This window comes from Sceloporus undulatus, chromosome 2 (genome assembly GCF_019175285.1).
Source record: "Sceloporus undulatus isolate JIND9_A2432 ecotype Alabama chromosome 2, SceUnd_v1.1, whole genome shotgun sequence".
NCBI classification, from domain to species: Eukaryota; Metazoa; Chordata; class Lepidosauria; order Squamata; family Phrynosomatidae; genus Sceloporus; species Sceloporus undulatus.
This window is the reverse complement of record NC_056523.1, coordinates 186,744,901-186,759,408: the sequence shown is the minus strand read 5'-3', so window position 1 is coordinate 186,759,408 and position 14,508 is coordinate 186,744,901. Positions and strand designations below refer to the sequence as shown.

General features: G+C 41.6%; 2 protein-coding genes across 2 annotated transcripts; both read left to right on the top strand.

Moving 5' to 3' along the window:
* Positions 1–2,910: 2,910 nt before the first annotated feature.
* LOC121920494 (olfactory receptor 1L4-like) lies at positions 2,911–3,879 on the top strand. Its single transcript, XM_042447635.1, has one exon. It carries the CDS (start codon positions 2,911–2,913, stop codon positions 3,877–3,879), a length of 969 nt encoding a protein of 322 aa, XP_042303569.1.
* Positions 3,880–12,052: 8,173 nt separating this feature from the next.
* Positions 12,053–13,000, top strand: LOC121920493 (olfactory receptor 1G1-like). Its single transcript, XM_042447634.1, has one exon. It carries the CDS (start codon positions 12,053–12,055, stop codon positions 12,998–13,000), a length of 948 nt encoding a protein of 315 aa, XP_042303568.1.
* The last annotated feature ends 1,508 nt before the right edge of the window (positions 13,001–14,508 follow it).

Genomic DNA, 14,508 nt, shown 5'->3' with positions numbered 1-14,508 from the left:
CTCCCCCGTCCTCTTTTCACCGATTCCTTTCTTGTCACTTAGGATTTTAAGTTTAAATTTCGTTGTCTCCTCCCCTGTCCTCTTTCCATCGCACTCTTTCTTGTTTATCCCCAAAATTTTAATTTCCCCCAAATTTTATGGCCGTTGTTTCTTTAAGCTGGATTCCGTCATCCCCTCCCCAGTCCTCCTTCCGTCGTTATCTAGGAGCCCTGGTGGCGCAGTGGTTAAATGCCTGTACTGCAGCCATTCACTCAAAACCACAAGGTTGCGAGGTCAAGACCAGCAAAAGGGCCCAAGCTCGACTCAGGCTTGCATCCTTCCGAGGTCGCTAAAATGAGTACCCAGACTGTTGGGGGCAAATTAGCTTACCTGTTAATTAGCTTACTTGCTGTTCACCGCTATGATCTTTGGAATAGCGGTATATAAATAAAACAAATTATTATTATTATTATTGTTGTTGTTGTTGTTGTTCTTTAGACTTTTTATTCTTTTTTTTTACAGCTTTTGTTACTTTCCTGTTACTTTCCTGTTACTTCGAGCTCTGTACCCCGATTCTTCCCCGGAACAGGTGTGAATAGGGGAATTCACCCCCTATTTGGCTTGTCTTGATAGTTGCTATGATGAGTCCTTCTTCTAGTGACATAACACTTGGCCATCACCACTGGAAGTCCAAATTCCTGGGAAATTCTGGGAGTTGTCTGCCCAAATGACCGAATAAATTTTATACATGCAGTCTTCTGGGAGTTGTAATAATAATTAAAAACAAACAAACAAACCATTAATTTTCCAGATTGTGGATGAAAGTTCTGGCAAATAAATATTTGATACTTGTTAAATAGCATCCTACTATTTCATTCCCTTATTTGCCGTTTGGCAAATTCAATAGTTACTATGTTCTGACTGTTAATATTCTCAAAGTCTTAGTATACATTTCATAGTCAGAACATTGGTTTGAATTTGAAATTCCAGTCTTGAGCAGGAAAATGGGAACACATGGATTGGTTTGGATTTTCATTCCCTTTCGGTCAAAGCCTGGCTCATCTTAGTTTGGCTTTAAGGTTTTGGGTGAAAAAAGGGCAAAACCTAATCTCAACATCCATGTGATCTTTGGAATAAGCCAAAAGAGAACTTTTGTTCTTGGGTTTAATTGCGTCTTCCTCGCAGCTTCAGAGAGGTTGGCTTGGGAAAGTCTCCTGCTGGTTGTATAATTTTGTCTGGGGCTGTCATGCTCCAAATCCTCCAGAATGGCTTCCACTTTGATTATCATGTTCCCTGGAGAGCCACTGTCGTTCGTTGCCCCTTCAAGCAAAACCACCCTGGAAATTCTTCCCATCATTTACAACAAAACTCTCCTCTTTGCGTTCGTTGGAAGCATTTGCTTCTGCGCTCTGCAAAGCAATGCTCTTTTTCTCAGAGGCTAATGATCATCCCCACAAAAGGAACTGTTCTCAGGGCTGATGCCAAAGCCTTGCTGTGCGCACTTAGGGTACAGTAGAGTTTTAAGCTTTTATTTTTTCGACAAGGGCATTTCCCCTCCACTTTAGCATTTCATTCTTCGCAGTTTAGTTTTTCATGTGTGTGTCTCAGGCTGTGTGCCACATCGCGAACTGAAAGCAGCTTGACACCACTCGAACTGTCAGTGGCTTCATCCAATAGAATGGTGGGATTTGTAGTTTGTTGGGGGCACCAAGCTCACTGTAAGAGAAGGCTAAATATGGACAATTAAAATCCCAGCATTCCACAGCTAGGAGCCATGACAGCTAAAGCAGTAATCAAACAGTGTAGATGCAACTTCAGGTGCACATTACCCTGAGCTTTCTTTCCTCCACGATTCTTTCCAGCCTGAAGCAGCCTCAGCGTGGTGGCCTCAGAATCCATATGGGTGGAAAGGAAGATGCCCAGGGGAGCAGTGCCAACTGATGGGGTTCCATCTCCATTCAAACTTCGCTTGAACCTGAAAGGAGCTATCCGAGATGATGGACCCAGGTGTCTCAAACAGGTATAGCATGCGACAGTACTAAGAAAGCCATGAGATACCACTGGGGGGAATATGTGTGTATTGTTTCTTTCTTTTTGAAAGATCACAATTGTGCTGTCTATTAGGCAAGTATGACCAAGTTTAGTTCATTTCATTTCTGATAGGGGTTTACCCATATGTGTAAATTTAATCATATTTGGGAAGGAAAGACCTTGAAAGGATTTTTTTTTTAAATTGTGTAGTGGGAGAAGGTAACGCTGGCAAGAAGTCATACACCATGGCCAAGACCTGATTAAAAAAAAAATCTGGGTTGAGTCCTTGTATATTCCACTGTGTTAATAGTTGCCACTTCTTTTACGGCCAAGATCTTGAAAGGGAATGGTGCCTTGTGTTACCTAAACCCTGTTTCTGTTTGGAGATTTATACAAGTCATTGTCTTCAGTCTGCATTTCTTCTGTGCAGGGAGATCCCAATTTATTATAGTCTGCCAGAAATTTCAGTGCATTGTTTTTAAAATGAATATTCAAGAATAAAACAGTTAGGAAAACCACACAACCCTTTTATTAGACAGGCTGCAATCTCCATGACCCCATCCCTACTGATTCTCGAAGAAGCAGAAATAGGATGTCAGGTGCTTATCACAAATTTCCTTATTACAAGCAATTTCCTCCTTTAGGGAATAAATTTGTAGAGATCTATGCAAGTTTTGATTTTTTTCAGGTATATAATTATATGAATTATGTTTCTTGGTGAAATGCACATTATTTGGATTCTTCCAAGACCTGAAACAACCCGTGGCAGCCTCTGTCCTGTCTCAAATATTTTTCCATCCTCTCCAGCTGATTTATGTTTTTTACATCTAGATGAAATTCAAGACTGACTTCAAAGAAGAATATTTTCATGTCCGCTTCATTCAGATCCTGAGCTGAGCCATGGGAAGAGAAGAGCAAGAGAATCATACCTACTTTGCTGGATTCATCCTTCTGGGTCTGTCCTCCTCTCCAGAGTTCCAGGGACTTCTCTTCCCCATCTTCCTCTCAATGTACTTGCTTAGCCTGCTGGGAAATTTCTTGATCTTCTTGCTAATCTTCTCCAACAGCAGCCTCTACTATGCCCCCATGTACTTTTTCCTCAGCCACCTGTCTTTGGCTGACTTGGGATTCACCTCCACCACGGTGCCCAAGATGCTACATATCTTGGTATCCCAGACCAACACCATCTCCCATAATGGATGTCTCACTCAGATGTATTTCTTTGTGGTCTTCTGCACAACGGATAACTTCCTCTTGGCCTCCATGGCATTCGACCGCTATGTAGCCATCTGCCACCCACTCCGTTATACCACTGTTATGAGCTACAAGCGTTGCCTGCTGCTGGCTGCTGGGTCATGGCTCTTGGCTCATGTCCACTCTCTTTTGTATGTCCTTTTAGTGTCTGATTTTTCTTTCTGTGCCTCTCGAGAAATCCCTCATTTCTTCTGTGACCTCCATCCTTTGCTCAGGCTCTCCTGTTCAGACACATCCTCTGTTGAAATGATGCTTGTAAGTGAAGGCACTACAGCGCTTCTTGGACCCCTGGTACTTATCCTTCTTTCCTATCTGTTCATTGTATTGAAGGTTTTGGGGGTCCCATCAGCTTCTGGAAAGTACAAGGCCTTCTCCACTTGTAGTGCCCACCTCACCACAGTGGCCTTGTTCTATGGGACTCTGATAGGCACCTACATCCGCCCATCGTCCACCTATTCTGGTTCTAGGCTGAGAGTGGCATCAATATTCTACACAGTTGTCACTCCCATGCTTAACCCCTTCATATACAGCCTAAGGAACAGTGAGATTCATGGGGCCATGAGGAAGTTACTTCAGAAGAGAAGATTATTGAGGGAACAGAGATTTTTTTCATAAACCTTGAGCCAGTTTGTAATGTCAAAATAATAATAATAATAATAAATTTTATTTTTACCCCGCTAGCAGTAGTAGTCCTAGTAGTAGAGCAGCAGTAGGAACACCACCACCAACAACAAAAGAAGTAAGTCCTAAGATGCTACACTGTCTCTGAGTGTCAAAATAGTTTTGGAGCTTATTGTCTGGATATGAAATATACATGACATTGTACCAAATAAATACTGAGTTGTTATAGGAAGAGCATCCCAGTGCTTAACTGGGAATGACATATTGTCTGTGTATTTTAACACAACTTTGTTCATTTTTTTCCAGGCTGTCCAGTCAGCCTTTGGCATGTATACTAGTCTGCTGCTGAAGAGAGTTGAAGTGTTTAGGTGTTGGCTCTTCTTTTCATTGTTGTGTTTTGTAAACTATTGACTTTTACACGGTGTTTTTAAAAAGTAAGATTTTGTTCTTAAGAGTCCATCCAGAGAGATAAATTTGTTGCTCTAACAATGGATTTCTATGCTGTACTGCATTGTACTAAACCATTGCCTCTCTTTCCCAACTCTTTTTGTTCCTTTGGGTGTCTCAAGTCCAAAACACACTGCAGAAATAATCCAGTCTGAGACCGCTTTAACTGCCCTGGCTCAATGCTATGAAATTCTGGGAGCTGTAGTTTTGTGAGACAGTAAGCCTTCTCTGTCAAAGACCTGTGGTGCCACAATAAACTACAATTCCTAGGATTCCCTAGCACTGAGCCAGGGCAGTTAAAGTGGTCTCAAACGGGATTATTTCTGCAGTGTGTTTTGGACCTGACTTTCAAAGCTTATATCTGTCAATCTTATATCTGCTTCATTCAAGAGGTATGCTTCAAGTTCATAATAGATAGCTCATTTTAGTCCATTTGTGAATGTACGCTGGTGACCTGGGACGTTACCTGTGCGTATGTCTAATTCCCTTTTCCTCTTTTTGGCCTTTCCTTGTGTTTCTGGTTGTACATTTATTTGGAATCTTTATTTTCTCCTTCTCTTCAAAAGACTATTGATTTCTTTTAAAACATTTTTAGGAAGGGGGGAACCCCTTTTGTAGTGTTAGCAGCAAAATGGCAAGATGAAATGCTGAAATGGCCTTGCTAGTCAGGGGGTGCATCTACACTGTAGAAATAATGCAATTTGACATGGCTTTAAGTGCTGTCACTCCATCCTATGGAATCCTATGGGATTGGTAGTTTTACAAGGTCTTTAGCTTTCTCTGACAAAGTGTCCCATGCTTCATAAAACTACAAACCCCAGGATTCCATAGGATGGAACCATGGCAATTAATGTGATGTCAAATTGCATTATTTCTATGTTTAGATGCACCAACAGTGATGTCTGTTATGCAAAAGGTCACTGAACAACTACTGTGGGGTTCCCAGTTCCATGTTTCTTCACTTATAAAGCACCTTCTCTTCAGTCGCACTACCATCATATTTATAAGCATGTATCTAATGTAAAATGTAACAGAATTAGGAAGACAAGGCCAGAAGAAAAACAGTGCATTGCTAAGACTGCCCTCTCAACAATGGCTTTTACATACTGTCTAGCTTAAAGGATCAGTATCCGGGCATCTGGTGCCAACTGGAGTCTACCCTTGTATTGTAATACTGGAAAGGTAAATGCCTATTTCCTGTTATTCAACTTAGTCTTTTCTTACTCTTTTCAGCATTTGAAAATGTGGCATGCAGTTGATTTGTTTTCTGCTCATTTCCTTCTGTATTCATTCATAATAATAACAAAATAAAAAAGAACTGAAAAAAGACATAAGACATTTTGGAGTGTTTATTGTTTTGTTTTAAATGCAAAGTACCAGACCTGTCCTGTGTCTATCTCCAACCAACACAATTACTTCCAGCCACCTCAGCTATAGGAGAACGAGCAGACAAACTATTTTGCATTAAGAGTACCCTTAGATTTCAGTGTATGGCAATATCTGAGATGAGACAAAAGAACTGGTAACAAGGGCTGAGTAGCATTGTTTATTCAACAGTTATTTCTCATAACAGAGGACATTTCCCTCTGGCAACTTTTCTACAATGGACAGTAGTGGTTGGTTGCAGTGTCAACATGTGTGTGTGTGTGACTCCACTCAGATGTTAATACAGATGGGATTAGGGAAAATCTACAAATAAAAAAGCCCTTATTTCTTTTAACCAGAGAAGACACCTCTCTAGGAATCTCTAGAACCTCCAGTGGAAATCTGTAGTCAATATCCACTAGATGTTGACCATAGAATTGTTCAGGAATACACAAATGCCTAAAGAAGCATTCTCTCTAGAACTTTGTAGGTCCTCCTGCATGGCTTTGATGATGATCGTGATGGTGATGGTAATTTTTCCCCACCTCTCCTCATGGATTAGAGTGGATCCCCATGGATCCAGTGGAAGATGGCCATAGTCATACTGGAGGACCTAGAGAAAACACATTAATCAAATCTGTGAATAATCAAACTTGCAAACTTGCAATTGTAGAGAACCAACTGTATAGGCTCTAAAGGAGCTATTCAGGGTTTTGAACACTATCCCCCAAATAGGCCCAGCCTTTTGGATATCTCCTTTAAGGTTTAGACAATACCAGAGGGTGAATTCAACACCCCACTGACATGGAAGCCACAGTGTAAAGGAAGTTTGGCCTTTCCTGGACAATCCCTAACCAAGCTACAGTCATTCATGCACTAGTAACCTCACGATTACTGCAATACACTGTACCTGGGACTGCCCTTGAAGATGACCTTGAAGCCACAACTAATACAAAATGGAGCATCTCAGTTGCTAGCTGGAACACAGCACGGTAGCTACCACTGATAATGGGCAGCTGAATGTGAATCTTGCCAAAGGTCCTGTGAATAAATGGTTTTTGGATCCAAGAATTGGATAGTTGGTCTTCTCTGGACAGGGTCACACTTCCCCTAAAGGACAAAGTTCGCAGTTTAGGAGTACTTCTGGACTCGTCCCTGCAGTTGACATCTCAAGTAGATGCGATGGCCAGAAATGCTTGCTATCAATACGCCAACTGCGACCCTACCTGGGCCAAAGGGACCTTGAAACAGTGGTACATGCTCTGGTAACCTCTCGTCTAGATTTCTGTAACGTGCTCTACATGGGGCTACCCTTGTATCAAGTCCGGAAGCTTCACTTAGTACAAAATATGGCAGCCAGATTGGTCACCAGTGCATCTAGGTTTGACCACATAACACCTCAGCTGCAAGCTCTTCACTGGCTGCCTATTCACTTCTGGGCACAATACAAGGTGTTGGTTATTACCTATAAAGTCCTACATGACTTGGTCCCAAGTTACTTGAGGGACTGCATCTCCCCGTATGATCCGCCCTGCACACTTAGAACATCTGGTAAGAACTTATTTGGAAACACCATCTTCCAAATATGTTTCCTCATCCCAAAAGGCCTTTTCAATAATGGCCCCGAGGATGTGGAATAGTCTTCCTGACGAGCTCTGTCTCACGACCCCCTTGGAAACATTTAAAAAGAGACTTAAAACCATGTTCTTTCACCAAGCTCCCCCCCCAGGAGTGAAGACCAATATGCCTGTCTGACAACGATATTCCGTCTTGCTCTTTGATGTTTGATGGACTGATGTTATTGATGTAATATTTTCTTCGTATTTTATAAGATTGTTGTATGTACTTGGTTTTAGTAGCCTGTAACCCCGCTTTGATCCATCGGGAGAGGTGGGGAAACATTAATAATAATAATAATAATAATAATAATAATAATAATAATTACTATTCCTTTGAGGAATGAGATGTGTAGCCTGGAAGCACTCCTGGATCCATATCTGTCAATGGAGGTCCAAGTAGACTCCATGGCTTTGAGGCCAGCTTTGGTTGCTATGCCAGTAATGGCCTGGCCTGTCCATTATCTAACCTGGCCACAGTAGTTCATGCACTGGTAAACTCCTGCATAGACTACTGCAACACACTCTACATGGAACTGCCCTTGAAGATGACTCAGAAGCCTCAGCTAGTATAAAATGTAGCAGTTAGATTGCTGGCTGGAACATGGTATAGAAATCATATATCACCTGCTTTAAAGGAATTGCACTGGCTACCAATATACTTTTGGTCTGTATTCAAGATGCTGGGGATGGCATTTAAAGCCTTAAATGGCTTGGGACCGTAATATCTTAAGGAGTCCTCTCTCTCTCTCTCTCTCTCTCTGCTTGCCTGGGGACTGAGGTGAGTAGAAGGGTCTCTCTTAAGTGTCTCATCAGTGGGAGCAATACATTGTGGGACGATGTATGTATTATGTATTTTATTGCTGTATTTGTGCTATTGTAACCTGCCTCGATCCATAGGGAGAGGCTGGATATAAATAAAATGTATTATTATTATTAATAATTATGTGGAGCAGGGCCTTCTTTGCTGTGGTTCCTAGGCTGTGGAATGATCTTCATTCTGGTACTCAAGCTGGCTTCATTATGACCACCATGTTGAAATGTTTGAAATGGATTCATTAAATCCCTTTGGGTCTAAATGGTTTTGCCCAAACCTGGGTACATGCATGGTTTTAACTAGTGTAATTGCTTAATGTGCTTTTATTCTGTTTAAATTACTCTGTGGATTTACATTTTAAGTTGCTTTCAGTTATCTATATTGATTTTATTTGTATACTAACCTGAGATATAAAACGGTTTAGGGTGGGATCTAAGTATGTAGGTAAATAAGTAAATGAGGGCCTCATTTCTACTACAAAATAAATTGTTGTTTGATTTGAATCAATGACGTGGTTTAGTGCTTTAACAAACGAAACAGCGGAAATCAAGGGGTGAAAATAATTATGAGGGGTGACGGGGGTGCCAAAATATTTCTCGCCTAGGGGGGCCAAATATCTAGAGCTGTGTTTCATTATTATTATTATTATTATTATTATACCACATTTCCAACAGATCAAGGCGGTTTACAAAAATCATAAACAATTACATAAACAACTACATAAAGCATGCACAACTAAAATTCATCCCCTTACCTTAACTAAATACAGTTAATTAATCAAAATGCAATTAACATCAAAATACAGTTAATTAGCATCATTCTTCAGTACCCTGCTGGGAAAATAAATATGGTGGTTACCAGTCTGAGATAGAGAAACACAGAATTATGAGTTCTGATCCTGTTACTGAACTTCACATGCACACCCACAAAATGTAAAAAAAAAGGGAGGCACTTTTGTTTCCCCATCCCACACTTTCACATCAAATCCTCCCTGCTATTCTATCTGCAAATGCTCAGTTGAGAGCTTTCAGATCACTTTTAGGTATGAGTATTCTTGAGTAAATGTTGAAAAATGTACTTTTTGGACAACAGTTGAGACCTCCCTGCCCATACTGCTTTGGGATTTTTGGGAACGCAGTGCTCAAATCTCTGCTCCTCACAAAGATCGTTTTTATTTTGGTGTCTTTTTATATGTGTGTGGTGTTGTCATTTGCCTTCAAGCCATTTCCAACTTATGGCAACACTAACGGGAACCTATCATGGGGTTTTCTCGGCAAAATTTTTTCAGAGGGGGTTTGTCACCTTTCTGTGAGGCTGAGAGAGTGCAACTTGCCCAATGTCACTCAGTGGGTTTTCATGGCAGAGCAGGGATTTGAACCCTGCTTTCCAGAGCCATAGTCCAAAAATCAAACCACTACACCATGCTGGTTCTCCTGTTTATAGGTATTATACATTAATTTGCAATTGGTAAATAGGTACCTGGGTTCTGTTACAGACCCTTCATCTCTTCCAGTGGAAAGGATGGTCCTAATTAATTCTCTGTCACCCCATTTTTGAACTGTTTTTAAAATGTCCCAATTTCTGTCTCTTCCTCCCACATCCTCCCTTTGTTTTTAGTCATGTCCAACTCTATGTCTAAGATTCTGTTATTCTAACTCTTGCATCATCCCTGAAGGGTTACACTCCTGAGCTTTGCTTCTCCAGAGGAGAATCTCTTTTTTGGTCTCTTAGCCTCAAGCTGATCCAGATGGAACATCTATCAAGCCTTGTGGCTGGTGAAACGGGCAATCCTGGCATAGCACTTTAGCTAACAAGCTCCTCTGGAACTGTCTCCACCACCAGCTTTTCTCCTGTTCTATTCCCCAGCCTAATGCAACCTTTGCAATTTCACCTCTTTACCAATAATTATGTATGGTTGCTTCAGCCAACAGTTTCCAACACTTAAAAGGACTTTCTGGCTCCTTGGAGAGAGCACAACATCTCAAAATGATGGGTATGTTTAGTCTGGGGAAGAGAAAATGGAGAGGTCACTTGATAATCATCCTTATATATCTGAAAGGATATCATGTGGCAGATGGAGTAAACTTGTTATCTGCTCTGAAAGAGGATAGAACTGCAAACAAATTGATTCAAATTGCAGTGAATGAGATTCTGAATCAACATTAGCAAGAACTTTTAGCTGGTAAGATCCATTTGGAAATTTAACAGACTCTCTCAGAAGATGGTGAACCCTCTTTCACTGGAGGCTTTTAGCCAGAGGTTAGGTGGGCACTCTCTAAGTGGGTGCTGGTGAAACTATGTTTCATCTTTCATATATGTGCTGATGAAACTTTCTTTCCTATTGTATAACCTTATGGACCAATATATGTTGTTGCTTCAGTCCTGTTGAACTTTCTGTAGTTGTTTGTTCCTAAGTGACCAGCAAGGTGTGTGCAAAAAGGAGGGCACTGCCCCACCGAATAAGAATGAGCCCTCGAAAATTGTTCACACCTAGGTGAGTTCACATTCCCTTGGTTAACTTTGTTGTTGTTGTGTGCCTTCAAGTCATTTCCAACTTATGGTGACCCTAAGGCAAAGCTATCATATGGTTTTCCTAGCAAGATTTGTTCAGAGGAAATTTGCCATTGCTTTCCCCTGAGGTTGGGATAGTGTGACTTATTGTAATGCTAGAAATTTGAAGAATTTGAAGGGTATGAGAAAGATGTGTCTTGGCTGTATCAAGTGATGGAGGCTGCCATCCTGTGCCCTCTTACTTGTAGAGGAAGCTGACGGCTCCAGTGTCAGTGGTGCTCTAGCTTTTACTCAGCTGAGAGCTGAACCCTAAAAAGCTGAATAGCCATGCACCTGCACTGCTTGCTGGCATGGTGTAGTGATTTGTGCATTGGACTATGACTCTGGACATCAGGGTTCAAATCCTCACTTGGCCATGGAAACCCGCTGGGTGATCTTGGGTGAGTTACACACAAGGGAAATCATACAAGTGCAGAAAGCCCTGTGATAGGGTTAGCATAAGTCAAAAACTACTTGAAGGCATATGACAACAGCAACAAACCCTATTTAACACCATGTAGCATCAAATTCTGTTTTCCCCCCCTGTCCCTTGGACAGATTCAATAAGTGAATCTTTGTCTTCTGCTGTTAAAAAAGGTGATCTGCTGCTTCTGGAAGCCTCTGGAAGTTGCAATTCACCTTTGTAAATATTTTACTGGGCTCCCTTGCTCTGTTTAGTTTTATTTTAATATACTTTTTCTAAAACAGAAATGGACTTTTGAATACTTCCAGTTTTGTTATCTTTCTTATCTTTGTTTTGGCAATCTTTGCAGCCCCCCCGACAATCTCTGAGCAGAGGTTTAGCCCCTGAATCTTCCTACTTCTGCTGAATAATAATGCACTTAGGTATTCCTCCAGTTTTTGTTAGAAGAAAAAATGTTCTGTACCCAAAAAACTAAATAAAATATGAGGGAGAAGAGTTCTATCCTAGCAACCTCTTTGATGTGCTACTTTTCTATATGTTGGAACACACAGAGAGACATCGCACACTCCCAACTGGGGCAGTGTTTGGCTGGAGGTACAACTGACATACCGCAATCTGCTTTTTGTGAGATTTAGGCCAGTGTTTTAGTGAGCTAAAAGCTCATTTAGCTGAATGCAGAGGCCAAAGGCTGGTACAGAACAGGGAACCAGGCTGCATTGAAATAGTGAGGAGGAGAGGAAAGGGCACTGACACCATATGACTGCCAATCGTGCAAGTGTCCTGGCAGCTGTGTTTTGCATCTTTAGATTTCTGAACCAGAGAACTCTTAGGCCTCACTAAACTACAAATCCCATAACAGTTAAAGTGGCATAATGGCACTATAACAGTCTTGTGTAATATTGACCAGTCTCCATCTCTCTTTCTCTCATTCCATCCAACAGGTGCAAAATGGCCTGGAAGAACCAAACAGACCACCCTGAAATTGTCCTTTTGAGCATCTCCAGCCAATTTGAACACAAGAGTTTCTTCTTCCTGCTTTTTCTCTTAGTCTACATGTTGAGCCTTCTGGGGAATCTCCTGATTGTTCTTCTCATACACTTTGATGAATACCTCCTTCATATTCCAATGTACTTCTTCCTTAGCCACCTCTCCCTGGCTGATACCTTCTTTGTTTCCACCACGATGCCTAAGATACTGTCAAACCTGATGTTCCAGACTAAGACCATCTCTTTCAGAGGGTGTTTGACCCAAATGTATTTCTTCTTGACCTTTGGCAACACCGATAACTTCCTTTTGGCCTGCATGGCCTATGATCGCTACGTGGCCATTTGCCACCCATTACGCTATACCACAGTGATGAGCCACAAATTCTGCCTCTTCCTGGTATCTGGCTCTTGGATTCTTTCTTCTCTCCACTCCTTGCTCTACACGCTTCTAGTCTCACGCCTTTCTTTCTGCACTTCTTGGGAGATTCCCTACCTCTTCTGTGATGTCTATCCACTTCTGGAGATTTCCTGCTCAGACACAACACTCATAAAGATCCTGGCACAGACAGAAGGTATGGTGGATATTCTTGGACCCTTTGCCCTCATTGTGACTTCCTATGCATGCATATTCCATGCTGTTATGAAAGCCCCAAAGGCTATTGGTCAGCGCAAGGCCTTCTCTACCTGTGGCTCTCACCTGGCTATTGTAGTCTTGTTCTATGGTGCCATCAGCTGCCTCTATTTTCAGCCTGCTTCAGCTTATTCAGCCCAGAAAGGAACCTTCATCTCTCTCCTGTATGCAGTACTGACTCCAATGCTTAACCCTTTCATCTACAGTCTGAGGAATCATGACATCAAGGCCTCCATGGCAAGACTGCTCGGCAAGCTCAGAGGTGTTTTGAGGTATTGAGGTTGAAAAACAGAGAGTGATGGAGAGGAGGAAGAGGATGATGGGGCAGAGAGGAAGGTGGAGATGAATGAGAAAGAAGAGGCCTTTTTATGGCTGCTCCCAAGCTGTGGAACTCCCTTCCTAGTGAGGAAAGGCTGTCTTCCTTCTTTGTTGTCCTTCTGATGGCAGGCAAAGATATTTTTATTCAGGCTGGCTTTCGGATAATTGACTAGCTGCTGAGGAAAGGACTTTCCCATGGTTGATGCTGTATTTTTTAATTTATGTGTTTGTAAATTTATCTTTTAGTGTTTTAACCTGTGTTTCATTGTCTTTTATCATTATAATGTGGTGTGTTTTATCTGTACCCATTCTTAATCTTGCTGTGGAATTCAAGGAGTTAGCTAGGTTAGACTGTGTCGTCTTATTACAGTAATACTTTTCAAAATTCCAATTTGCTTTGCATTTCCATTACTTTTCATGCTCTCTCTCTCAGGCACACACACATGACTTGGATATGTACTCATGTCTGTCCAAAGAGCATTCACATCTGATAAAGTGGATTGGAATCTGCCAAAGCTTAAGCTAGAACTTTCTGCATTTCTCTCAGATGCGCTACTGGATTCAGTTATGTTTTTAAAATCTTGTTGTGTTTTGAAGATTTTAATCCTGCTAATCTTAAATTGCCTTGAGCCTCAGTTTTAGGAAAAAAGTGATCTTAAATCCAGTTAAACAAAGGAAAGAGGAAGAAAGGGGGGAAAAGAAAGAAAGAAACTCCATGCCAGACTCTTATGCATATGAGAAATGATCTGTTATGTTCCCATCCACCAATGATTTGTTGTTGTTAATGGTCATCAAGTCAATTCTGATTTAGGTTTAATCTGCACTGCAGCATTCATGCAGTTTGACACTGCTTTATTGCATGAGAAAAGAAAGCAGAAACAGAGTAGGAGAGCAGTGGCTTTCTCTGTGCCTCCCTGCATAAACAAACAAAGAGCTTCATTTATATACCGCTTCATATTGAACAGTGTCTAATGTTAGGAAGGATCGAATTAGGGGAATTTAATTAGCTCAAATATTATGAGAGGCGTGTCCCAACAATGTATGCAGCGGGATCGTGTCCCTATGTGTATACCAGAGGTCATCTAGTCCAACCCCAAGAAACAGAGACTCCAATGCCAATGAGTTGCAATTAAAATATAAACATTTATTAAAGCCACACAACAAACGGGATCACACACGCACACACACATTCAATGCTAAAGCAAGGGAGGGGGAGAGTTTGGGAGTAAAGGAGAAAGGATAGAGGCACCTTGGAATATTTACCTTAGGAGTCTTCTCCAATGCGATGGATGCGAGTGATGGTGGATGGTGACACACGGCCGCGGGAACGGGAAAGAAAAGCGGCGACCGCGATGGCTAGGAGCTGAGTTCCGGTGAGCAAAGCTAACTAGAGGCCCGAGAGAGAGGGCTTTGGCTTCGCCCAAGTGATTTCAACAGAGTGCAAGGCTCGGGGAACTCAAGCCTGGAGC

What these genes read in the sequence shown, in the direction of transcription:
- LOC121920494 (XM_042447635.1), top strand. Translation starts at nt 2,911, where the DNA reads ATGGGAAGAGAAGAGCAAGAGAATCATACCTACTTTGCTGGATTCATC.
- LOC121920493 (XM_042447634.1), top strand. Translation starts at nt 12,053, where the DNA reads ATGGCCTGGAAGAACCAAACAGACCACCCTGAAATTGTCCTTTTGAGC.